General features: G+C 44.4%; 1 protein-coding gene across 2 annotated transcripts in view; it reads left to right on the top strand.

Annotated features, from left to right (window-relative positions):
• Positions 1-26,887, top strand: part of csrnp1b (cysteine-serine-rich nuclear protein 1b) — a 109,429-nt gene extending 82,542 nt beyond the window's left edge. The window contains exons 1-5 of one of the 2 annotated variants that reach the window (XM_083778516.1): positions 10,178-10,517; positions 18,992-19,190; positions 21,559-21,821; positions 22,551-22,850; positions 23,625-26,887. In XM_083778516.1, coding sequence (XP_083634642.1) covers positions 19,010-19,190; positions 21,559-21,821; positions 22,551-22,850; positions 23,625-24,602 — 1,722 coding nt within the window. In that variant the 5' untranslated portion in view covers positions 10,178-10,517; positions 18,992-19,009 and the 3' untranslated portion in view covers positions 24,603-26,887. Of the gene's footprint in view, positions 1-10,177; positions 10,518-18,991; positions 19,191-21,558; positions 21,822-22,550; positions 22,851-23,624 lie in introns of those variants that run through there. The other variant, XM_083778517.1, reaches the window with a different exon arrangement.
• The last annotated feature ends 249 nt before the right edge of the window (positions 26,888-27,136 follow it).

The raw sequence follows: 27,136 nt of genomic DNA, 5'->3' as shown, positions 1-27,136 counted from the left end.
GATATTATCTGGCCATGCCAGGCTAGGGTGTGGGTGCCTCCATGGCCCACATAGAGAGACCATCAGCTCGGAGCCTCGGACAAGCCTGCATTTGTTTTAAAGTCTTGATTGGACAGTACGGCTGATCATTTGATAAAGCGGTCCATGTCATAAGCACTTTTTTTCCCAAATTTAAGTTCAACTTTTAAAATCACTTTGCTTGTTCATGGTCTTCTAAAAGCAGCCACTACAATGCGGTCAACTTTTCGTCATTTTTGGTTTCTTAGAAGCACTTACGTGTACTACTGTAACTACTGAATAAAAATGACACAGCAATTTTTATAACGAGTAACACAATCCCATGGGTTACAAAACGATTGTAATCTAATATGAATATTCAGGATTGTGGAAAAGTGAATCATTGAAAACTAATTTTGCTATTGACAAATGCATTTAAAGAAAGACCTTTAAATGTAATAAATAAATACATTTGCCAGCTCTACAACAGAGCTACAACAGAGCAGATACTTCAAAATAAGCACGGGACAGATAGTGCAGGAGTATACGGATGATTGATAGTCTTTATGGTGGCTGTATTCCACTGGATGTCCTTTTCCTGTCACAACAGCTCACAAATCTGGCTGCTGTGTTTGCACATTGCTGTAGTATACCCAGCAGGTATGGAGGATGTAGATAGATAGATAGATAGATAGATAGATAGATAGATCGATCGATCTTGTGTCACATTGGGTAATGCTAGCCTAGAGATACAATTTGTATATCCCCTAGAAATGTTGTATTATTAATTGAATATTTTATTAACAGTTTGCAAATAGTGCAGTGGTACGATTTATACAACGATGACAAAAGGAGAACACAAAAATCCCTAAGGGCTTGTTTCAATTGTGGTCCACACGTATTCAATTAATCAATAATTGCCCAAAGGGGTCCCCGGACCCTGGTTTGAAAACCCACTGCTCTAGGGAGTGTAAGTCAGCCTCGTGTAATAGACTTTGAATGACAGGGTGGGAGTCCTTTTTTTTTTTACCACTTTCCTCAACAGCATGCCCTGACATGATGTCTTTCGTTGGCACTTAAACAACCACGGATTCATTTAGTTAACCCAGTGCAGCCTGAGGCTAGATTTCATTAGCTTGGGCCTCACTCCCAGGGTCTCTAATTGGGGCCTCGCTGTTGTTGGCGCGGCACCTGCGGTTGGTCTTTGCTTGTCACTGTAGCCGTGGTAACAGCGGCGTGCTGGGACACACCGGTTCTCTGAGCCTTGGGTGACACAGAGAACTATGCTCCTTCCCTACCGTCTTCCCCTATACCAGCACCATATTGTGTTCCTCCACCCCCAACCCCCGTAACCCTCTCAGGCTGATTAGACTGACACCCATGCAGATTTTGTTTGAGGCCAATCAATGTCTGTAGGGCTCAAAAGATGAAGAGTCCTTTTTAACCAGTTCATGGTTGCACCCTCACGTCAGAGCACCCTAAAGCCTAACCCCTACCCTAGTGGGTGATATCAATCCTGTCATCTCTCTGGTGTTTATATACATAATACAGTATGTATATGTTTGTCTAAACGGCTTGTGCTCACTAGGAGCATATATCTGACACAGCCCAGGGTTAGGCTACCAGGCCTGGCGGAGATCACTTTTCTAGTTTATTTTTTGCACAGTACACTGTACAATCTATAGTGTTCATTTAAACTTGAAATTAAATTAATGAATGACATTAAAGTAACACTGGGATTGGTGTCAGCGGTAGTGTGTCTGTTAAATTAAGAAAGGAGTCAGAGCGGGGTAACTGACAGGTCACAAACATCACGCTTTAAATCTTCACGACCACAACATGATTAGTGCTTTGCCGTCACTGTCTGGAACTTTCTGGGTGCTTGTTGTGACACTCAGACGGCTTGCTTTCCCATGGCCCGTTCTGTAAGACCACAAGACCCAAGTGCCCTTTGAAAAGGTTGCACAGAGACAATGACAGTAGACAGGAGGAGGACAGGGGGGGTTCTTGGTATTTTGGCGGGAGTCTTGGCAGTGCGTACTGCGTAGGTTTCCTTCTACTTAACTTGTGTCAGTGAGAAAGTGTGACCACTGCCGCCCGTGAGGGATTTCCATTCCATGGCATCAGTCTGTGACAAACGGGTAGGTTTTTGATAGCCATCATTCTGCTTCTGCTAATAACAGAAGTTCAAACTGGGGTGACTTCCATGCATGGATGAGAGGGTTTTACCTTATTGTAGAGGCAGGCTTTTAGTGCTTAATTGCATTACAATTAAGTACAAATTGTAATTTAGATACAAAATGATTGGTCGGTCAGATCTACACGGTGGTTATTAATTAATATCGGAATCAATTCATTGTTACAATACATAATACACACTGAGCATACATTGGATCGAAATGCTGTATATATGCAATTATGCAGTGGTGGAAAGTATAATTAATGTATACTCAAGCACTGTACCTACGTTTTTACTTTTTTACAATTTGCAATACTTTTACTTACTTATTACTACTCCATTACATCTCAGAGGCAAATATTGTACTTTTACTCCACTGCAATTATTTGACAGCTTTAGTTACGTTGTAGACTTTGATTATGAATACAAAACGTACGTTAATCACTTCAACCCTATACTATACTACAAGCTCACAATGCGTTGCATCTTGGCTATATATATATATAAAATATATAACTTTTTGAGAATTTCTGAAATGGGACATACTGCATAATGGTAGTGCTTTTGGTACTTTAACTATATTTTGATGCCAATACTAAGTAAAGAAATCTGTATTTTTACCACCACAGTATAATGGATGTCGATTGAACAGCCTGTGTGTGTGTGTGTGTGTGTGTGTGTGTGTGTGTGTGTGTGTGTGTGTGTGTGTGTGTGTGTGTGTGTGTGTGTGTGTGTGTGTGTGTGTGTGTGTGTGTGTGTGTGTGTGTGTGTGTGTGAGTGAGTGAGTGAGAGACCATTGTTATCAGTCCTGTGTCAGAGCAGCAGAGAGATTCCTGTTATTCAGAAACCACTGCCTTTTCTGGAAAGCACGTGTGTTGCATTTGAAAAACATCTAAACGAGGAAGTGCTGCAGTCATAAGGAAATATGGCAATGATAGACCATCACGTTTGTTGGCTGCCACTCGATGCAGGCTAATGTCTCCGGCGTGCACGGCTTTCAGCTGCCTTTTCAGCCTTTATGTAGCCGTAAAGCGCACTTTGTGACATATTGATTTCCGTGCAATGCAACGGCGCTGTCAGGAGCTGTAAATCCCATTAGATATGCATCCCCAGTCCCCACCACCACCACCACTGCAGCTGCATTCTCTAACCTGTGTGCTCCAGCCGTGGTGCCGTGTGTGACTGCCAGTGGTGAAAAGTAAATCGGTACATTTGCTTAAGTACTAAGTGCAATTGTGAGGTATTTGTAGTTTTGTACTTTCCTTGAGTATGTCCAATACTTTTACTTCTACTCCACTACATCTCAGATCCAAATATTGTACTTTTACTGCACTACGTCTATTTGAAATCGTACTTTGTAGATTTAGATTATTATTACAAAACACATACATTAACCACTTCAGCCCTATATACATTTCAGTCATTTGATAATAACCGATCTACAAGCTCACAATTGTGAGCTTGTAGATCTGCTATTTTCAAAGGTTTTTATGCAACTGAAAACCTGTGAAATGGAACATTATGCACAATGAATACTTTCTACTTTTGGTACTTTAAGTACATTTTGATACCAAGACTAGTATATTTCTGCATTGCAGTATTGATACTTTTACTTAAAGTAAAACATGTGAGTACTTTTCCCACCACTGGTAACTGCTGCAGCTCAGAGCAGAAGTGCATGCACTGATCACAAAATGATGGGATGAAGTGATAATGAAGTGGCTAGTAGGATGAAGGCCAGTCGTGGGGTAGCGTGTGTGTGTGTGTGTGTGTGTGTGTGTGTGTGTGGAAAGGAGACTTTGCTCACTCACTTGAACCGACGGCCTGCTGAGTGTGGCTGAACGACGTGATTGGATGGGCAGTATGCTCCCAAGCAGGGCAGGGGCTATGGTCGCCTTATCTAATACGCCCTGTCACTCATCGTTAAAACCCTTTCAGCGCCACCTTTACGGCCCAACACTTTCCATCATATTATTGTGTAGCATGGTGTATGTATGGTGTATTGCTACAAATTGGAAGCCCCCCCCCCCCACCAGAGATCTAGTTATATACCTCTTGATTACCTGCATTACAACTTGAAAGGAAAGGTGGACAGATCTATATTCAAATACAACCCTTTTATAGGCCTATATATTTATATTATATATTTTTTATAATTCTTAATTGATTAAATTATCATTATATATTATTTTTTTGTCTTGTTTTGGTTGTGTTGTTTCGCTGTATTGTATTTTGTCTTGACACAAAACACAGTAACACACACACACACACACACACGTGAACGTGAACGTGATATTGTTTATTTATATTGTTGGTGTCATATAATCCCGTCAGGGATGGGTCTTAACGACAAGACACGAAAATAAAGATTCATTCACTCACTCACTCACTCTCTCACACACACACACACACCTATTACATATATAGTGCCGTGCACAGACATCTGATGGCGGCAGTAGTTAAGGGAGGCATATAGAGAGAATCCTGTGTCTAGAGATCACCGACCTGATCATATGGCCTCTGTGCATAACGGCGCTGCTTTCAGTATTCAACAATTCCCTCGTCATCCATCATCACCATAGGCCACGGTAGATAGAGGACACATGCCGCGGGGTTTCATAAAAACACATCTTCCTGAAACAAGTTAAGGTATTTATCCGGCGGTGCAATAAGGCACAACTTCTTCATCAGTCTGATTTAAATGGAACAGGTACCTTCAACCGTGGGCGGCCATGATGAAGCACCACGTGAGGTCACTCTTTTGATCGTCTATCGTCCAATCAATAATATTATGTCAGGAGTGAGTCTATATAGCATGTCATGCCGATGAATAAAACATTCAGCCAAAGGTTCCTAGGAGAGATACTCCAGAATGCATTAGTCAGACAGCCTTGTGACGTTGCCAAGTAAACAAAACAAAAAAAGGGGATGGAAAAAAAAGCAACAACTGGCAGCTTTTCAGCCCTAAAGCTAAAGATGTGTTCAGAGAAGTGGTGAGAGAAAAACACACATACACAGAGAGGGCAACCCAAACATAAAGCCTGTTTGTTGGCGAGTGAATGGAGCCATTTTCTTGTCCCACTGTGAACGGAGCCTGAGGAAAATAGCGGCCCGAGTTGATGAATTGACATAATTTATACGTTTGTGCCTGTCTCGTAGCTGAACGATGATATCTGGTGAATGTTCTGTTCTACAAAGACAAAACCACAACCTTATTTTAGTTTCTTGGAATATAATTAACATTGATTGCATGAGAACAAGCCGTGGCTTCTTAGAAAATGTACTGCAAAGGTAGACAACTGAAGACAAACAGGTCTTTGTTACAGGAGAGGTTCTGGGGGAAACACCATTACATTTCTTCGCCCATCCTTAAAAGATGGGGGTAGGGGTTGGGGGCGAGAGAGAGACAGAAAACACAAGTGACCTCTCCTTTAATGGGCAGCTGATGATGTCACATCACTACACACAGATTCTTTGGTCTCCAAGTAAAGCAGCCCTTCTGGGCTCTGATTGGCTGACTGGCTGACTGGCTGGCTGGCTTGTGAGAGGGGGATGGTGTTTGTTCCCTCTTGCCTGTGGATTAATCCCTGAGCCCTGAGTGAGCTCAGTGCACGTCTTTTCTCTCCTGTAACTTCTGTCAAAGAAGCCTCATCATGCACTGTATCCAGTAGGATGGTCTGCCCTGCAGTCAGTGAAGTGTTTTGCCAAAGGGTTCTTGCTGTGTGAAACGGTGGAAGCTTTCTGTTAGTGAGTGATTATAGCATTGACGGAGCACTCAGGTGCCTCTACTCAAAATCCAATAAACTTGCATTAACACCACAGCTGCATGTATTCCTTAAACTTGTATCCCCCCCTCTTCAACAACTCTCATCCCCCCCTAGGCAGACATTGTACACGTTGTTTTGTTCGGCTGTGATGAGCAGTGGCATGAACTTGGTACACCGCATTGTGCCGTCCTCCCTCTCTCCGTGGTGAAACACAATGCTTCATGCTATCACGGCACTGTCTGGGGCTACAGGTGACCAGCTGTCTGCCTGTGTTCCACTCTTCAGGGACAGCTGGAGCCATCAATCTGTTCCCCCCCCTGAGCCCCGCCGGCTCAGTCGGCCGGCCCTGCTCTGACCACAGCAACCCCAGCGCACACCGTCTGATCTGCTCTGTCACTCCTGCAGGCGACAGTCCCGAGTCCTGCAGCTGCTAACAGAACACGGGTACTGTTGTTGTAAACCCTGCACTTTAAAGCTGAATGCTTGGAGATGGGAAGTCGCATTTACCTCCTTTGTTCAGTCGCAGGTGGTTGCAGACATTCATCGACTTTATATATATCTACTGATATACTGTACGTTGCTTCTCCAACCTCGGCGTGAAATCTATGGACAGGATTTTGTGACATTAATTTATAGATGCCACTGGCATTTCAGTCAACAGCCCCATGAAGTCTTCTCGGTAGGAGTGGTTTTATGATGTCTCTGATGGCCATAAATTGATACATTGTTGAGCCACTCCACACAGCACGTGCAGTCACAGCCCCCCCCCCCCTCCCCCTCCGCAGATGGAAAGCATTGAAGCCCATTATTGTGCTCTTGGAGGGGCGTCTTCCACTGTCAACTCTTTGGCACACTTTTAAAGAGAGTGGCCCTAATGTATTCAGGCCTGATTCAGTGGCTTTGGCACCAAGGCCACCCTTCCCCCAGCCTACACACTCTCAACCACACTCTCAACACACACACACACACACACACACACACACACACACACACACACACACACACACACACAGCTCTTTTTCCTAGAAGAGAGGAGTAAACATGTGTGAGTCGCACTGTTCCCCTGGAACTTTTCCTTGTTTGTCAAAAGGAGGAATTCGGTGGGTCTGTCGTACGGACTTCAAAGGACAACATGAAAAGAGTGAGTGCCACAGCCAAGTTTATCCGGGTGGCTGAAGGGACAGTGCATTGAATAAGTGACAAAACCTGTGTTAATTTTCTGATAACCTACGTTTGCCCATTATTACTTACATGATGGGTGTCTATTGAAAGGGGCATTTGTTTATATAACCGTGAGAGGAGAGCAAACCTCTCAGGGATCTTTGCCAAAGCGGCACCCATACTGTACTATTAGGCTGAACCAAGACCATGAATGCAGTAGGAGCATGATGCCTGTACTCTCCTTGACTGCTGGAACAGAGGGCTAGTTGTTGATGCCGATGATTATTAGGTATATAGTGAAGAGGGCAGGATTCCTCTGTAATGGCTGTTACCCATGTGACTCTGTGTAACGTCCTCGGGGCCTATGCTAATTGTGTCTTAAGAGTTGCAGCACAACAGTGGAGCTAATTGGGTGGAGTGCGTCTACACGCGTAGACTCTCAGTCTTTCCCTTTAGGCCTTATCTCAAACACACACCCACACCCACTCACATATTACACACCTGGTGCACATGAAAACAGAAACAAACAATTGGCATAGTATCACTATTACTACACGTACGTACGCCCTCTGTCTGACCAGACTAGAGTAAAAAAGGAACTGTCAAGGCGTGGATGTTTCCTGGGGTCGTTTTTTTCTTCACTTTGATATCCAGACAGTCCTGAAAAAGTGTTACCACAGCACTTCTGCTAATACCTGCCAGGTAAGAAATACAATGCTTGTAAAGCTTTATGGTAGCCTCTTAAATTATAGAGCTCCCTTCCCCGAATAATTACTCTGTAATCAGACAGCAACAAACAAAATGTAACAATATTTACTGACTTTGTTGCATGCCGCAGGTCTGTCATTCGCCTAATCTTTACTGAATAATTCACCAGTGAAATTGATGGATTTGGGTAAAGCGGTGCAATTACAGACAAAGACAGCATGCATTCTCTCTCTCTCCCCATATAATTCATAATTTTCCATTTACCATTTATTTTTTCTTTCACTCAAAGTACTGTAATTATGGAAACAAACGAGCTGTAATTTAAAGGGTTACTGCTTTCACTCACTTATCAGTGCAGAATTGGACTTTAATGTCTACCCTGTTCATGTCAATACAGCCGACTTTACCAAAACTCAGAACAAAACCTCATCATTTACAAAAGAAACATTTGTTTCTGCTGCTGGTCAGAAGGCCAGGGCATACAACCAAGATGTTCTTTCGGGAACGCCTCTGCTTTTAGCCTGCAGTATATTGTCACCTTAAATTCAAGTTGGGTCCATTTGGGGTCCAAATAATTCACATTGGCTACTGATAATTTTCAGCAAGGTTAGGATAAATAAAAAATAAAATGGTTGCACACAAAGGCGAGAGTTTGTTAATATTAAATGTTTCCTTCTGTCAGTAATCAATATGCTAGGTCTACACAACCATGGTCAGCAGCGCATGAACGAACAATCAAGTGTGTGATCCTCTTTTTATACTATTTGCCTAAAAACAAAAATCCAATCTAAAGTGAAATAAAAACTACTGTCCCTTTCGAACTAGGGCTGCAACTATCGATTATTTTCTTAGCAAAGTATTCTATTGAGTACTTTTTTTGTACTCGGAACAATCAAAGCATTTAAATAATATATCAACAAATCAATTAACCACTGAAGCCCTATTTTATACTGTTGCACAATGGTGTCATGCATAATTAGTGAAAATAGCTGGTCTACAAGCTATCTGCTATTTTCACTATTTTTGGAAAACATTCACCTACATGACATACTTTTTTTTCTTTTTTGTAATTAATTAAATCTATTAGTACATAGCCCCCCCCTCAAAGCAAATGACTGGCATGATGCAGAAACTAACCATGTGCGACACCTGTGATTAAGATGCTAATGATGCATGAATGTGTTTGTAGCCATTAATTCACTGTCACATGTAAATGCAACTCTTAATGACAATGACCAACAGCCCATAGTGACAAAAAGGCCAACCCCACCCTTACACAGCTTTTCAGAGACCTCATCCCAAAGCCCTGCTCACTGGGAACACCTGTATTGACATTGGCAGGGACACTTTGCTTCTGCATTCGGGTCCAACGAAAGCACACCATCTCTCAGTGCATTCCCCTTGGCCTCCTAAAATTGTAAATACCCGGGAGGGGTTGACTTCAGGGGTGGAGTGTGATGGGAAAGGGTGTGAATGAGACATTGTTGACACGACTTCTGAGGACAATAAACAATACTAGGCTCCGAGTCTGAGCTCCAGTTTACAAGTCAGCCAAATATTCAAGGTGGTCACACTTGCAGATGATCTATTATCAATATCCTCTCATTAGTGAAACTAACAAACCAATTTGTTTGTATGATAGCTGATACATTAAATGGGTAGTTTAGTTTGTTTGGTGTTTCATTCTACACTTGTACTTTCCTTTCACATGATTAGACTACCCTCACTACCGGTATCATTCTTTATCGTGTTTTTGGAGAAACAGTGACTCATAATTTCACATTCAGCTTAGTCAGTGTGTTTTCCCTTTAACTGGAAATTGACCTACTAGGTCATTATTGGAAATTATATTATCTGACAACTGATGCTCCATGGGTCGACTTACACTACAGCAGTGGTTCTCAAAGTGGAGTCTGGGGACCCCCCTAGGGGTCCTTGGGGAGGCAAAATGTCCTAATAAACCTTATCCATATTTGATATACCGGTATGTTGGCTATTTATTTTTTTAATCATTTATAATCTTCTCTTCTGGGGGTCCCTAACACGAAACCTTTTCGGGTCACTCTGCAAAATACATATTTTGGGGGTCCTCCTTGACATGAAAAAGTTTGAGAACCAGTGCACTACAGTCACACACAAATTAGTTTATTTCCAGTGGCTTTCCCCCCCTGCCAAGAGAGGCTAATGTCAAATGACGTCATAGTAAGTCTATTACCATGGGTATGGTTTATACAAACAAACAGACAGGGCGTGAAGGTAAACGTATACAGTGTCATAGTCATCATAGGAAGATACATGTATTACACACATACTGCCAGTCAGCCAGTTGGCTGGGAAGGCAGGAAGCAGCAGTGAGCGTGGGCAGGCTAGCCTCCCTGGCTGTGTGTGTCACCGCCTGCGTCAGACCAGACGCCAGAGAGAGAGTCAGAGAAGGGGAGTTTTCCATTTCCACTGACGAAAAACGCTGCGCGTCTGAGCTGAGTGCTACAGTCAGACAGGAGAGGCGCTTCAGCTGGTACGGTGCTCCGCTGCTCCCACAGCAAGACGAGACAAAAGCGACCATCCAGTTTCCATGAGAGGAGGATAAAAAGCGCATTTTGGATTAAGGCTACAATTATTCCACCTGGATTTATGTTATTATTTTATTATAGTTTTTTTCTGGGGGATGCATTTTCACTGATGGTGATCGGATACGCGCATTCGTGGTGAGTAGGCTAGAGTTGATACTGACTGAGGAGAGTGCGCTATCGGTTATTGCCAGAATGACTGTAGCCTATGTCTTTAACCTATCAGAGGTGGGGAGAGAAGACAAATAGTTTGTAGATGTTCTTTTCCCCGTGTCACAGCAACAGAAGAAAAACAACTGTAGTAATTTATCAAATTGTGTTGATGACATTTTTACACTGACTGACGCTTCATTGTTTTGAATCAATAGACTTATTCGCCTAATTACATCTATGGCCAGGCTACTTGTTTTTAAAAACAGTTAAATGCGTAATGTTTGACGGTCATGCTTTAAACCAGACGTTTAATTTAGATTTTCGGCTACAAGCGCGGATCGTTGTTTTTTTTTTGTTTGGACTGGAGATATGTTGTTTTAGTACTTTTAATGGTCACAGGTGACCATTCAAAATTGTTGATAGCGTTTGTTGATTCTCTGATTTCGTATTGATTGACGACTCTTTGCAAATGTGATCACTAGCATGATCAATCACATTTATTCCCCGCAAACTTCACGGGTTGATTTGGATTTGTATGACGGTGCCCTTAGTTTGGTTGGTAGAACAATCAATTAATTTACCTTGAACTGTTCTGTTGATGAGGCTTTTGTGTGTGTGTGAGTGTGAGAGAGAGAGAGAGAGAGAGAGTGTGTGTGTGTGAGTAGAGTTCTTGTCCACATCAGGGGTGGTGGTGCGGTGCGCCTCCTGAAGGCATATCGCTACAGCTGGTGATAGAAGTGCTGTCATTTGAATATTAATCACCAAGAGCCATTGATGATGACACTTTATGTCGGTGTACAGTAGCTCGGATATTTATAACCATTCAATTGGTTAACGCCAGTTTGTTCTGTACAGACACATTAAATCATTCCACCAGGTAATGGAATGTTATTGCGCATTACTGTTTCCTCCTCAAACAAACATAATCTAAAAAGGACATATGGTTGCAATTTATTCACATTGAAACTATTGTGCATATAGGGCAAAAAATATAATGTTTTTGACATGCAAATGTTTAAAGTTGATTTGCCATTGTGATTTACTGATTTTATTTAAAATGCTTGTTTGAGCAGTTGCTTATTGTTATTAGCCTATTTGCTATATGAATATTATTGTCTATTGTTTATTATTTAAACAACATTTTCTTGTGAATTATGTTGATAGTGATGTGTATTGGATCTAAGCTTTATCTATTTTAGTGAGTGACAGTAAGAGAGTGTCGATTCAATCGTCTCTAGTGCGACCTCACTCGGATCCGTTTTGGAATTATGTTTTTCCGGAATTAGACTAGGCCTACAGCGAGCCAACATGAGTGATCCTTTGTTTACACTTTACAGAATAATCTTCAGTAGTTTGTGCTTTTGCATTTTATTTATTTTCCCGTTTCTTAATCACAGTTTGGGATTGCTAATTTGGCCATTCAGTGCATATTTTGTTTTATTTTATATGTATTTATATTACTTTCACAAGCTTTTATTAGGCAGCTAGTTTGTGATATATTCCTGGATGTTGTAGGCTACAGTACCAACATTATTTTTTTGTATTGCTAATTTCAAGTTTTTAGGTAAAGCTCTCTGGTGCAAGAGCATTTTATTTTAATTCTGATTTAGGCTACACTGCATGCACATTGGTGTTGCATGCCGTAAATAGCAGCCCTACAAGCTCACAACGCCTCACATTGATGATGGGTTGTGAGCTTGTAGATCTGCTATTTACTGAGCACAACAACTAAGTATAACTGATGGTCTAGTCTAGAAGAGGGATCGATTCATGCCATTCCACGGCTCCTACCTGTCTGGCTGGCTTGCTGCAGTGCTTATTGAGCTCCGGCATTATTATTGTAAGAACCTGCTCCTTAACCTTGTGTTGCCTGCCTGCCCCAGCCAACCCCGGCAGATGTCAGAGACAGTATAGATTAACGGAATGACCACTTCCTGTACACTGCAGTGTGTGTTTGTTTCACAACCTGCAGGAAGCAGTGTCTTCCTCCCACAAACCGTTATCAAGCTCAGAGCGAGGTTCTTCTGTCCCCAGCCCCCCAGGGGAGACACTCGGTTCAAACCAGGTTGAACTGCAGTACGTGTGCTTGGTTTCATGTTGGTCAGTGGTCACATGGAATGGCCCCCTGCAGCTTCTTGCATGTGTTGTGGTGGGAGGGGTTTTGCTGCCCATCTCTCAGACCCTCGGCACAGTCAGGGCTCCCATCTGCTTTGTCCTGCCTTTCCCCTGACATTCCACACAGCTTATGATGTACCACCAAGTGCCAGACTGGAACATGACCCCTGAACCCATGACCTTTCCCCCCCACACTCCTCTCTCTCTGCGCCACACACACACACACACACACACACACACACATCATTTCAATCAAACCATTTACGTATTTCACACAAACAAACTAAGATTTACATGCTTAAATTCAAAGGTGCTAGCTATCCTGATATTGCACTGATATCCGCCCCCCCCCCCCCCCCCCCCATTTGAGAAACATTGTTTCCAACCATGCAAATCCGCTGCTACACCACTCACAGATGACTATCTATGCTTCTATAAATATGATCTCTACCCTGAAATAGATGCACGGACCTGCACAGTGGTCACGTTAGAAATTCATAGCCTAAATGACATATTGGGCAGATAATCGCTTGCAGCAAAAACAGTCTGAGCGCAGGTTGTCTTCCCACTTGTCTCTTAGTTTTATCAGCTTTTTAACCATTCTAAAATTCGGGAATTATGCTAATGTAACCTCAGTGTGTATCAACAAACCAATCCCAAATCACTCGCAGTATATGAATACTTTCCCCCCCACTTGCAAGGCAAGCACCTGGTTGTTCCAAATCCGTCTGCCCTGCACAACAGAACAGATTAATGACAATAGGGCGAGCATGTGAGGTCCATGTGCAGTACAGTTTGTGCACGTTAATACCCTGTCAGGTGTACTAGTGTGGATGAAGGCAAGCCGGCTGCGCGCCTAATGGCAGAGAGGTGCTTTCCAGCGGTTAGCAGTAGAAAACACATCTGGATTAGATAGAGCCCGTGTTCTGAATCTTCTTCCGCTATTACAGTCAGTGAGAGACAAGCGGCGCTGCCAGAATGGAATTCCTGCGGCTTGCGAGACATGACATTATTTATTTGTTTTGTGCGGTCCCTCCCTCCCTCTTCCCTTCCCACCACCTCTCTCCTCTCCCTCCTGCTTTTTGGAATTGGCGCGCGAACCGGGTCGGGCCACGGGAACGGAATGTTTTCTGTGGCACGGCCACATCGAACGCTGTTCGTCTCTCTCTCTCTCTCTCTCTCTCTCTCTCTCTCTCTCTCTCTCTCTCTCTCTCTCTCTCTCTCTCTCTCTCTCTCTCTGGAGTGAGAACAACAAACTAACTCACACGCAGAGGATGGGGTGGAAACTAAAGCCCTCTCTCTCTCCCTTGGCTCAGCTGTGCCAGCAGGTGGAGTGTTTTCCTAATGCCCATTTTGCTCACCAAAAATTGGCGATCCCAAACAACTCAATTTGTGAGCTTTTAGATTAAACATAAATAAATGCTAGTAAAAATAAATAAACGCTAATTTATAGGCCACTGAATCCTACGAAAACGTCACGCGCCAGTGGTCAGGCGTGTGACCTGTGTGACATCGGCAATGTCTGTAGCCTATAAAAGGGATCCCTGCATGCACCACCCACTCATTTTATATCAAAACACCTGATAACAACTTTGACTGCCGAAGACCGGCCCCCCCAAAATAATTTGGGGACCCCCAGTTTTGGAACCACTGGGTGTGCAAGCGCGCATGTTTCTATGTAGGTGTCAGACCGGCGGCAAACTTATGTAATCAATTACATTCTTTCTCTTCTTTGTGACAAGAGTTGTAAGAGTGCCTCGAGGAAACCTGCTTGCCCAGGCACATATCCACACACACGCAAAGGACTCTCAGGATGAGCGCTCAAGACTTTAGTCTGACAGTCATTCAGAGCCACTTGTATGCAAATATTCTTGGCAGATTGATTGAGTTAGTTTAGCCTCTCAAACACACCCACCCACAGAGTTATCAGCTGCACAGGGGCTGGACAGGCAGTGTATGGGGTCAAAGTCAACCATGACTTGGCCTTTCTGCGTGAGCGTGGCAAATAGGCCAGTTTAGACAGGCTTGGCTGGCGACGTCGGTATAAGTCTGGATAGGATTTTTGTGTTCCTTAGTTTGAGCAATGCAATGCAAGTGCCAACTCTGCTTCTCTCAAAAACAAGTGAAAACATTTCTCAAACCATCAGATGAAAGTGATTATTGCGAGAGATATGTAATGTATTTTTATTAATTCTCTTGGGTTTCCCACTAAACTTCCTACCAGAAGTAGAGAGGAGTCTGTAACTTAAGGATTTGTCCGTAGGCAAAATGGAGCTGAACTGGGATTCAGAAGTCATGTTTTGCAATTTGCAGCATGTGCTGTATCGATGGATGCACGCATGGTATATATTTTTTCGTATTCAAATGAACATAGTCGATTAGTCGTGCATCTGACTGGAGCTGAGCAGTGCTTCTGATGACAAACCCCCCTGTCTGTCTGTGTCTCCATTGCCAGAGATGTATCTTTGCTTCTCTGTGACAACTGGTTGGGGAGCACCTCGGCGGATGCGTCCTTTATCTTCCTGCCTGTGTGTGGTTGATGGAATGACAGTGATGCATAATTTAGTGTGCAGGGAAAACACACTGTGCTTTCTCTCCATCTCTCTCTCTCTCTCTCTCTGGCTCGCTTGTCCGATCACATCCACTCTGCTTAAAATCAGGCGTACAGTACACAGACTGTGCTTCTTTCTTGGGAGGCTGCATGTGAAGTCCTCTTTTTTTTTCCCCTTGTCTTTTATTTTGGTCTCTTTTCATTTATTTTTCCCCCCTCTTGCCCTTTTACAAATAAGCCCTTGTACTGTTGCTAGTTGGCGTCTTCTTTCCCCTTTCACTCCCCGTTCCCTTCCTTCACATCATTCTTGTGTGGGTGCAGTGGCCGGGGTGAGCCTGAGAAACTCCAGATTGACTACGAGCTGTCTCCCTCACCGGGATTAACCTCTTCACCATTGTTTCTGCCTGTTGAACAGGATTAACAAATCAATGTGTCAGGTAGACTGCAGTTTACAAGACAATGACCCACTTTTGACACCAGTGGCCCCTCTCTCTCTTTCTCTCTCTCTGGGTCTCCCTCCCTCTCCTCCCCTTCTGCCTCACTGCAGCTTTTAATTAAAAAGACTTTGCTTAGCTGGCGCTATGTACTCCCTCGGGGACCCCTCACGGCTTTGTTTTCATTTTTTTGAGGGTGGGGGTTATACACTGTGTTTGTGTCGGGGAGGGGTAAGGTGAGACTCCTTTTCTCCTTATCTTTGTAGATATGCTTAGTATAGTGTACTGTTTCGACTGGACAATGTGTCAAGTGGGCTAGATATGCAACAGATGCAGCGCCCAGCCGTGTTCCCAAAATCAGCTCAATGCAAATCCCGTCGTACTGGACAGGTGGGAGGGTGGAGAGAGAGTGGTTTTAAGAGATTATTTCTCGGGTCAAGCAAGTCGACGGACGATGATCAGCACTATTGCTTTCCTGATCGGATCGGTGCCGTACTAGGAACTGATGAGCTTAGTTTATGGCGTCAAGCAGGCTATATCGGTGTTGGAAGACGGAGTAGCCTTTTTGTCGGCTACAATGATGCTGTACTCTAGCATGACCTATCGCAAGGTGATCCATTCATCATACATGCTCTAGGGACAAGAATATCTCTCTCGCAACAATAAACCCCATATAGCTCTGAAGCTATACCCGTGCTGCCTGTACAAACAAAGAGGTCAGCCTCCTGCCCTTGACTTTGTCTTCTCTGCTGCTGTGCTTGTCACATAGAGCACTCGTCTTCATACAAAATTACCCCCTTTTTCCTCCCTCCCCTTTTTTCCTCCCTTGTGCTGACACTTGCATAACAGTCAGATAAGCCAAGACATGCATCCATCCAGGCCACACATGGAATACGGAGTTCCTTGAAAGTGATTGGATCTGCGTGGCATACCTTGCTTTTGGTACCGTCTGCCAGGAGGTTGTTGTGACAGTTTAGCCTGTTGGCGTGTGTGCGTGTGCGTGTGTGTGTGTGTGTGTGTGTGTGTGTGTGTGTGTGTGTGTGTGTGTGTGTGTGTGTGTGTGTGTGTGTGTGTGTGTGTGTGTGTGTGTGTGTGTGTGCGCTTCTATGCATCGGATAACATTCATACTAGATAATCGGTAGAAGATCCTGGACTGGTGTGGGAATACTTGGCTAACCCTGCCTATACTTGCTAGTTATAATTTGTGGACATGTTCCTTACATATTTACATTTATTCACGTTAGTTTTGCTTGGTCACAAATGCTAAGAATGTTAAATAGATAGCATCTTGTTTAGACAGATGCTAGGTTTGTTTTTTGACCTGATAACACAAGTTTCTTTGAAGCGCTGCATTGATCTCTTTGCACTCAATAATATTTGAAAATGTCCCCCAGCGTTTATTGAGAAGAGTTCATGCTTACTGCGGGTCTCTCTGGATAAGAGCATCTGCTAAATGCCTAAACTGTATACGATTGACAGATTTTGAAAATCAGCACAGGTGTGCTCGCTTGCCAACATGTCAAATGCTGCCTGAGCAGTTTCCCTATCTGGATTAATGGTTTCCAAAACCTGTATCTGTCCCGAAGAACACCGACTATAAGCTCACCCAAAAAAAGAAAATCTAAAATAAGAGTGAGTGATCGCAGTTGCGTTTACCTTTTTAAAGCTGCACAGTTTTGGGAAGCAGTTGCTAGATAAGGATTTGGCCGTGTTACAGGAGGAGACAGATGAATGCATGCAGTGCAGGCTGAACAGTCGCTTGAACGACTTTATGCCGAACCTATTTCTTTATTATGAGCAAAGTCTTCCTCATCTCCCTGGCCTGTACAGTACATCACTGAAGGGAGTGTATGGCTGGAGCCGAGCCCGGCGCTGCCGTTTCCATGCCTCTCCTCTCCATGCCTCTCCTCTCCTCTGCCTGTGTCAGAACAACAAGTACAGTATATGTGATGCATGCAGTACTAGACTGCATGCATCCTTCCTTGGTCTGTAAAGCGGCATTAACGATGGTTGCACACTGGGTGCGTTTTTCGGAAAACCGGCGGAAAAACGCAGCAAGAAATGTGTGCAGGGACCTGAAATGTCCAGGAACGACGCACAGAATACACATAATGTTATCATACTGCAGTTTAGTGAAGAAGGATCGCAACTGCCAATCTCTAATTTAGCTGTTTGTTGTATTTCTTTCTGCTGTTTGTTTATGTAAAGCACTTTGTAATGCGATTTTGAAAGGTTCTATATAAATAAAGTTTTATTATCTCATTATTATTAAGCCTTTTAACAAGGATAACACAGCATCAGCAGCATCTCCCTACAGACAGTCACTCACTGAAAATAGCCTACACATTTTGTTGATTGGCTATTTTCGGCACGTGACTGGTGACCGTTCTGCAACTTTCTGTCTCTCTCTCTCACTCACATTCCATCTCTCTTAACACTCCACCGCTCCCCCCACCCCCTCCCTCCCTCCCTCTCTCTCTCTCACTCAAAGAATTGATTGTTTTTATCGCTGAAGCAGCAGCTTAGATAAACAGGAGCCGCATAACAAACCATGTGAAGCATGCTCGCTCAGGTTCTTCAGTGTTTGCTACGTGAGCCATGTAAACATATTACAGCCATGTAAACATATTACAAACTGCTTTTGGATCTGTGAAAGCCGACCACAGGGAGGAAACGGTTTGAACCATGAAACATCTAACACAGTCCGATAATAATAGTCATTTTTGTTTGTTGCTCCTTCCCACAGAAATATGGTGAGTATTAATTTAACAAAAAAGATTGACCTCAAGAAAGAGTTAAATTGACACTCCCGATTTTACTGTGCAGCTCTGATCAATGCTTTTGCTGAGCTGATGTGATTTGGAAGTGGGTGAAGGGTCCAGTAATTGTTGACTTATGCGTGTAGGCCTGATTGATTGCTTCCTGTGCCATGCCTGCCCCCCCCCCCCCCCCCCTCTCAGCTGAGTGCAGCATGAGATGGCCTGCGTACGGTCTCACATGGCCAAGCACAGAACTGGCTTGTATTCAGCAAATAACTCGCTCTATTTCAGGCAGGCAGATGGTTGCAACCAAAAGTTTTGCTTAATAAAAAATCTATGCCAAAGAGGTGTTTCCATTCAAAGCATAGCTATTGTTTATTCATTGATAAACATTTATTAATTGTATGTTTGACATCGTGATGGCGGGTTAATGGCGTTAACCCCCGAGGCATTTCTGTTGTTCGCGGGGCGTCATCACGCCATCATTAGCGATGTTCAAATGTGAACGGTGGGGGAAGTAATGGGATGCAAATGATGTTGATGAGGGAACGTGCTAATAACCCCTCCCTCCCCTCCTCACCCTCCCTGTGTGTTCCACAGACTGCCTGTGTCGACACCATGAGTGGGCTTCTGAAGAGGAAGTTTGAGGAGGTGGATGAGGACCCCTGCTACTCCTCGCCCTCGCCCTCCCTCTCCTCCTCTGCCTACTCGGGCTGGGACTCGGAGGGCGAGAGCTGCTACTCCGACACCTTGGATTCTACGCCCAGCAACCCCAGCTCTCCAGCCACAAGTTTTAATGGTGAGTGATCTCACGCCTCCTACACAGAATCATAGTAAGAGGGTTAGGATGAGCACTTTGTGCATCTGTCTCCCAATGACCATATTCACAAGTCAGTAATTCTTGCTCTTATGTCATTGGGGGGGCGGGGTTATCTTTACTGCTCCATCAATTCGAAAAAAGAGCTCTGATATCAAACGTATAAACCGTCAGGGAGTTTTAAGGGACTCGGCCAACTGGCAGCATATAAAACACTTCACCCAAAATTATTTCAGACGTGTGCAATGAATTCCCCTTTTGATTTCTGGCACTGAAGCCGCAGAAGCGCTAATCTCATTATGTGGAGAATGTTGCACCTTGGCCCCGACTCACCCGGAACTCCAGAGACGCCACAGGCGAAGCCTTGACCTTTTTTCCCCCGGCAGAGATGTGCCGTCGAGCCGCCATTGGATGCGTTTCTGTTTTTGGCCCTTCTTTTGACTCTCTGCTGTCCCTTCAGGGGATTTGGGGGGGGGCGTGATGTTCATAGGGTAGAAGTACTGGAAGACGGGGCAAACAGTTGTGAGGTTCCCAGGATGGCAGAGGCAGGGAGCCAGGCGGAGAAGTGTGGGCAGGGTGCCATAGTCTGGGAACACACAGAGCCTTGTTGTAGGGCCTGGGCACGCACCCAGCACAGGTGCTGGAAGAGACCGGGTGAAGGAGGCGGATAGAGCCATGAGGAAAATAAGGCATGTTGGAACATTGAGGAAGATGGAGGATTGTGTGGACCATTATAATCCGGTGTTTGTGTTGGAGAGAAAGTCGTTGTGCTTGCCGGGAGGGGATGGGGAAAAAAAACAGGAGCAAGGCTATCCCATTAAGAGGCTGTGGAGGAGAGTGTCATTTGTCTTCTGCAGGTGTCATAAGCCTGACTGGATATGATGGATGCAAGACTGAAAGTGTCTCAGTTTGTCTCATCTGTATTACCTGCGGCAGCAGATGCGGGGACAAACAAGACTATTGTCTGTCTGTGGCGGATGAGAGGGGCGGCAGACGAGACCACGTTAAAGCCTGCCTACTGGCGAGGGAGGTCTGTTCTCTCTCTCCCTCTGATCTACACTGATCAGGTTTGTCTCCCGTCCTTGACCCCCCCCGCCTGATTCTGGAGGGCAGTGGCGTGAGGCGCTTGTTGTTGCACGGTGGCTGCTTTCACCATGTGAAGTGCAGTAGCCAAAAAAAGCATACGGTATACGCAAACTTCCTCAGGCCACGGTTTTCCCGCTAAGATCCTGAAGTAATGCACAACACATGTGGGTACACGGTTATCTATCTTCCGTCCACACACGATAAGCATCGGTGAGCTGGCAGCTTACGCAGAGGAAAGTTCCTTTTCTGCTTGCCTTTAAGCAAGGCTCAAAAGTCATGTTGAATATTCCTGTGCGGAAGAGGTGGAATTTATAATAAAAACTGGATAAACTGTTGGGCTCGTTCCCACATATGGTTCCACTTTGATCCCCATGTGGTTTTATTGTATACTATGGTGTCTGCGCAGAGACAAATGGGCCGCCTCTGTGGTCCCTGAATGGTTTTAGCAGAGGAAGGACCTTTTGACTCTTGCTGGTAACTCTGGTGGTCTGGTGCTGTTTGTGTGTGTGTGTGTGTGTGTGTGTGGGGGGGGGGGGGGGGGGGAATAAGATGGGCAACGTTCATCCCCATTCTGAGAATTGATGCTGTGCTTGTCCCCCCCACCCCTCTGCATTTTCCGGAAGCCACAGCCCTCCAAAACATGTACGCACTAGTTTGTGATCCTGGCTGGATCTGCTACCTTCATTCTGCTGGCCAACATGGGGAAATTCCTGGACTGGGTGGTTGTTTGTCACGCAGGAGGGGGGGGGGTGGGGGGGATGGTAACAACAAGACGGAATGGATTTGGCCATTTCTATTTGTTTTTTACTCTGCTGGATGCAAGAGGTGTTCCAAGAGTCTTGCATTATGATTTATTGTAATTGGGGTTCATGATGAGGCTTGGCTGAAGAAGGGCAAGAGGCGACTCGTTGCTTGTCCCACACTGCCCCCTAGTGACAAAAGTGAAAACTACTCGAGCCCAACGGACGACTGGCGAACATTATTTGCCAACACTCACTGATCAGATGGGGCTGTTTGGTGTGTTTCTTATGCCTGAAGAGAAGGAGGAAGTCTACACACCGTTTTGAATGCCACATATGCTGCAACATTGTGTGTGTGTGTGTGTGTGTTTCTTTTTACGGCTTTTGGTAATTAATTATTTTGGGAGCATTCAAAACTGCGTGCAGACCTCTCTTCAGTGTATCTCTTGTTCGAGCACCCGTTGCAAATGTCCTGACCACCAGTGTTTCCAATGCGTCTCATTGTCCATCTCTCCGTCCCACAGTCACGTCCATCCTGAAGACGGCCAAGAGGGCCCGCCGGGGCAACAACGTGACCTTCGACCGGGTGACGGTGTTCTTCTTCCCGCGGTGCCAGGGCTTCACCAGCGTGCCCAGCCGAGGAGGCTGCTCCCTGGGCATGACGCAGCGGCACAGCGCCCTGCGCTCCTACACCCTGGACGAGTTTGCCGTGGAGCAGCGGCAACTCCGCCGGGAGAAGATTCTCACACGGCTCCGCGAGGAGAAGCTGGACGCTCTCAAGCTGAAGGTGAGTTCGGAGCGTCATGCCGCCGGAGCGCCATTGAATAGTTTATTAGACAGTAAAAAAACAGCATCAGAGTACAGTCAAACATTTCTATCCAGTGGGAAAAGGCTTTCACCCATTAACCCATTTAGGCCTGGCGTCAAAATTAAAAAAACGTTCGCTCTGAAAGAATATATATTCAAAGATTTGTGCCGCATTTTCACGATTTTTCAAAAATAGCAGACCTACAAGTTCATAGCGCCTGTTTCTTTAAAAAAAAATCTTGAAACTTTTTCAGATGGGAGTCCGTGGCCAAACACACCCCCATCTAAAAATGTTTCAAGTTTCAAGGACCCACAAAATTCTATTATCCTTGACAACTTGAAAACTACATTTAGCAGGGCATTAATTGTAGAATCGGCCTCTGGTCTTATGTGGTTAAAGCTCGCACACCTTTTCTGTTCTGTTGTTCTTCTGCCACAGTCGCTAGTCTTCTTAGGGCTAGGGTCCATAAAACAACATACAGTATTCATACCAACAACACCTGACACTCATCAGTCTAAATCTAAATTACACTATTATAGTATTTGCTTTTGATTTGTTTAACATTTACCAACAATGAGTTCCACTGCTCTATAAATAAACAGTTTTTGAATTCTGTTTTTGGAAGTTCCAAAGAACCTGTCCTGTCCTGTGTGAAATCTACGTTTTATAGACCCAAATTAAATAAATTCATGTGTCCTTCGTGTCCAGCTGACCATGAACGGAACGCAGGACAGCGAGGAGGCGGAGCGGCTGACGCTGGCCGATATCCCAGAGGATGCCGTGGACCTCGGCAAGGTGGCCAGCCTGGACGACAGCTCCTTCCTGCACCCGTACCCGTCCAAGCAGCGGCACGCGCTCCTCAAGGCGGCCGGCGTCAAGAAGATCGACAAGGAGGAGAAGCGGCAGCTCCACGAGCTGCGGCTCTCCCGCGAGAACTGCGGCTGCGACTGCCAGGGCTTCTGCGAGCCGGAGACGTGCAGCTGCAACCTGGCGGGCATCAAGTGTCAGGTATGATGCCCCCCCCCTCTCATCCCCATAACGCTGCATACATACAACCGCTGATTTGGAAGTAAGAACCGACATTAGAGGATGTCGCAGTATGTCTCCAGTGATGCAAATAGCCTGCATCCTTAAGCCCTAACCACACCAAAGGGTCAAGATGGTTTTAGAGTTGTCCCTGCGGTGTGATATGTCCTGTTGCGCGTTGACGCGCGTCGTCCCTAGTGATTCAACGCATGGAATTCAATGGCCCAAACCACACCAAAGGGTCAAGATGGTTTTAGCATTAACTCTTTGCAACCGTTTGGACCCAAGGAGTTGCATGGTGACCCTTTGGTGTGGTTAGGGCTTTAGACTCACTAAATTGAGAAAGGACGCAATCATGTCACCCTCTGGGGCAATACTGTAGTCAATTGAGTACAGCAATACTTTACTCAATCTAACGTTGAAGTAGGACTCATAAAAGTTTCCTGGGACCCATCTAAAAGACAACCCCTGGGTCTCGGGACCCATTACATTGAAAGCCTATTTACATCACTGTCTACTATTTTGACATTAACAAATTAAAAACAGGAAAACATCTATTGTGTAATTTTAGGTTTTTGCGTTGAGCTTGTACAATCTATGCTATTTTTTGAACATTTCTGAAAAATCTGGCAATTGTGAGCACCACTGATTTAGAAAGCATTTTGTAGAATCGACCTCAGGTGTTAATGGGTTGTTAACAAAACCACCTGTCTCTCTCTCTCTGTTCCCGTCTCTCTCTCTCTCTCTCTCTCTCAGATGGACCATTCCTCGTTCCCCTGTGGCTGTACCAAAGACGGCTGCTGCAACACGGAGGGCCGCATCGAGTTCAACTCCAGCCGTGTGCAGACGCACTACATACACACCATCATGAAGCTGGAGCTGGACCGGAGGCTGGAGGAGCACTCCAGCCCGGAGGAGGAGGAGGAGGAAGAGGAGGAGGAAGAGGCCTCCATCCCCTCCTTCCCCTTCAGCACGGAGCTGGTGTCGGCCGGAGAGAACAGCTGCAGCAGCGACATGACTGACTCTTCGTCGGACTCCTCGGGTCAAAGCGAGGACTGCGACGCAGTTGGTTGCGGGAGCGCGGATGTCGGCGAGAAAGGTCTGAGCCGCATTCTGAGCTTCTGTGACGTGGACAATGAGGACCGGATCGGGGATGGGAACGTCAACGCTAAAGGCGCCTGTTGCACAGAGCAACGGCGAGAGCAGCACCAGCCGCCGTCGGCGATTCCATACGGTAGCTTTAGCATGGTGGACTTCCCGGACGAGAATGACAACATGGGCGCTGCGCTGCTGGACTCGGTGGACGGTCACACAGACAATCGGGCCACGGCCATCTCGGAACTGCTGGACGAGAACGCCAACCAGGGCAACGCCCTGTTCCACAGCGGTAGCGTGCCGCACACGCCGTCGCCTTCCATCGACCGCTCGGAGAGCTACAACATGGATCTGAGCCTCTCGTCGGAGTCCGACCTGGAGTTCTTCGACGGATTCCCCTGCCTGGGTCCCAGCTCGCTCTACAACTCCCTCAAGGAGTACGAACACATGGACAATTTTTTCCAGTTTCAGTTGCCCAGCTACCCCAGCCAGCCTCAGGCCGGTGACCCCGGGACCTGCCTTCTGGAGTCTCTGATTGGCCTCTCGGAATCCGTCCCAGAACCCCCCGCCGCTTTTACAGACAATCAGCTGTTGGAGGAAGCCATGAAGTTGTCTGTGATGGAATCAGTGAAAGTTTAATGCAGCATGCTAATGCTGTGGACAGTGTAATAAAATTACTTGGGGTTTGGGGGGAGCTGTACATGCACATAAGATGTCATTGCTAATGGATTTGATGTTGGAGGAAGCTGTGATTGCCCTCTTGCCTATTTAATGTTTAGAATTCCAGACTTGCCTTCAAAATGTTAGTAAAGCTGTTGGGGGAATTATTGCTGTGTGAAATGGCAGCTAGTGTTTCAGTGAAAGTGAAGTAAAACTAAAAAAAATCTGGCACAATTGAACCACCTTAAACCAATGATGGTTCTCAATTCCTACAAATACAATTAACCGAACCTAGAAGTTCCACCCCTAAAACTGAGCAAGCATTAAACTTTATTGGGGCAAGGTAGGGAAGCTTAACACAGCTGAATGTGCACCTCACCTTTTTTTCAAGCTTTCTAGATTTTGGAGGCAATGCATGGTGACCATTGCTGTGATGGATAAGGTTTTTGCCTTTCTACAATACCCACAACATAGTCATGTTCATGATGAGCTCTCTTTGGACTTGATATTTAGTCCCACGTGACTTGAGGTGTTGCGTCCTCCCTGTGTTGTATCAATGAAGCTATGGGACAGCCCCTGATTCTATTTTATTTTTATTTTCTCTCCCAAGAGTCTTGTATGGTACAACAACAACAAAAAATCCCTCTCAAAGCTCCTTGATCTGCACTTTATCTGTGAAAATAGTTCTGTATAAATAGGCAGAGTTTTGGTTCTATGGGGTCGATTCAACGGTAAAACTAAATTATGGAGCTTCTTATTTATGAGTTACATTACCTGGTATGTTCTGAGGAATAATGCTCATAACAAGCAAGAAAAGGATGTAACTGTATTATCTATATTCATTTTTAAATTATTTCCTATTATGAGTTTTATTTATTTCTGATAGTCTACTTTCATTCTAGCAGCACTGTGGTTTGGTATTCTTCACCTGAAAGTGCAGTCTTTCCTCCCTGTCCCTTCACGACATTGTTATGGGAAATGGGACCACAAGTCCAGCAAAAATATTAGTATTTAATATCTATTCTGTTATACTTTTAACACTTTTTGGGTAACTTATTATGTTATTTCACTAGTTATTTAATTTAGGACAGTTTGGCAATAAAATGGGCTGTTGTGAAGTTTACTGGATGTGCCTGTTCATCAGGGGAGACATGTCCTCCAGTGTGTGTGTGTGTGTGTGTGCACAGTGCATCTACTTTTGAATTGAAAACTGTGGAATCTCCCTTTTTGTGCTGAAACTAAATTATCGGTCTGTTGTATCGCTGCCTAATGTCACCATAGAAGATTACACTAATATTTTGTAACTAATTTATGTAGGTTGAAGAAAGAAATCCTAATCGCTGACAAAATTATTTTATTAAAAGAAAATTTAGTCATTTTCAATTTCGGGAAATAAATAATCTTTGTAATATATGAATTATAGATAAATGTATACTTATGAAGGCTAATTGCTGTCTAGCATTCTGAAGTATTTTTCATAGCCAGTCTAATGGTTAAATTATATTAGCAAGATGCCACTAAAACTAAATGAATTGAAAAGATCAATTTGATTGTACTCATCATTTTTGGGAAGGTTGTGACCTAGCTCACGCTTAGTTTGAAGTTGTTCGTGGGTAAAAATTGCATATATTATACAGTTTTTATCACATGCAAAAAAAATCTGAATGAGTTGCCTCATCATCAAGTATCAAACCTATCAAAACCTTTTTTAAATGGCGATTCTCCTGACGCCGGTGTGAAAACGAGGGACACGTTATGTACATATCTCACCCTTTCTACAGCTGTTTCTACAGCCACTCTGGACCGTATAGGAGTTATGCATGCAGGTCCCATTTGTTAAAAAAAATAATATTCCGATTTATTGTATACATTGAAAAAGTGCAGAGCAGCACATTGGAAATGTATTACCTGCATTTTGCCTTTTTGATTTCTTTGAAATTCACCTGTATGTTCTTACGCCATAGAAGGGGACACGTAAAACATTTCTCTTTTCTCTTGTATAAAACATCAATTCTCATGAAGAAACGGCAACAGTGAGTGTTTATCAATGTAATGTATTACGGCTTCTTTTTTGTATTTTCAAAGAATGTGTCTTACATTTTTGCCTTTTGTGTTGTACATATTTCTGCTTTAATGGTACTGCAGAGCAAACAAAGCTGCTTTATTTTTTACATATTCACACTTTAACTTACCGTTCAAAAATAGTTTCTTTCATTCAAGCCATTTTGACAGCTTGTCCCTCCAAATAAAAAAGGAATAATGTATTGATGCTTGACTGTTTTTTCTTCTTTTGTTCATAAAATCTCATCTGCCTCATTTGTTGTTTCAAGGTTCAAGGTTGTACTTTATTGTTGCATCTTGTGTACAGCCTGGTACATAAGAGTAACACTTATTTTTGTTTGGCTTCCTTCAGACAATGCAGCAGCATACTGGAATAGATAACATCAAACATCAGTCACAACGAGCACAGCAAATAAAGTGATAGAATAAAAAGTACAAGAAAGAGCAAACGA

The sequence above is a fragment of the Protomyctophum parallelum genome, assembly GCF_964188405.1.
Source record: "Protomyctophum parallelum genome assembly, chromosome: 12".
NCBI lineage: Eukaryota > Metazoa > Chordata > Actinopteri > Myctophiformes > Myctophidae > Protomyctophum > Protomyctophum parallelum.
The sequence above is the reverse complement of the archived record's forward strand: the minus strand, read 5'-3'. Positions and strand labels throughout refer to the sequence as shown.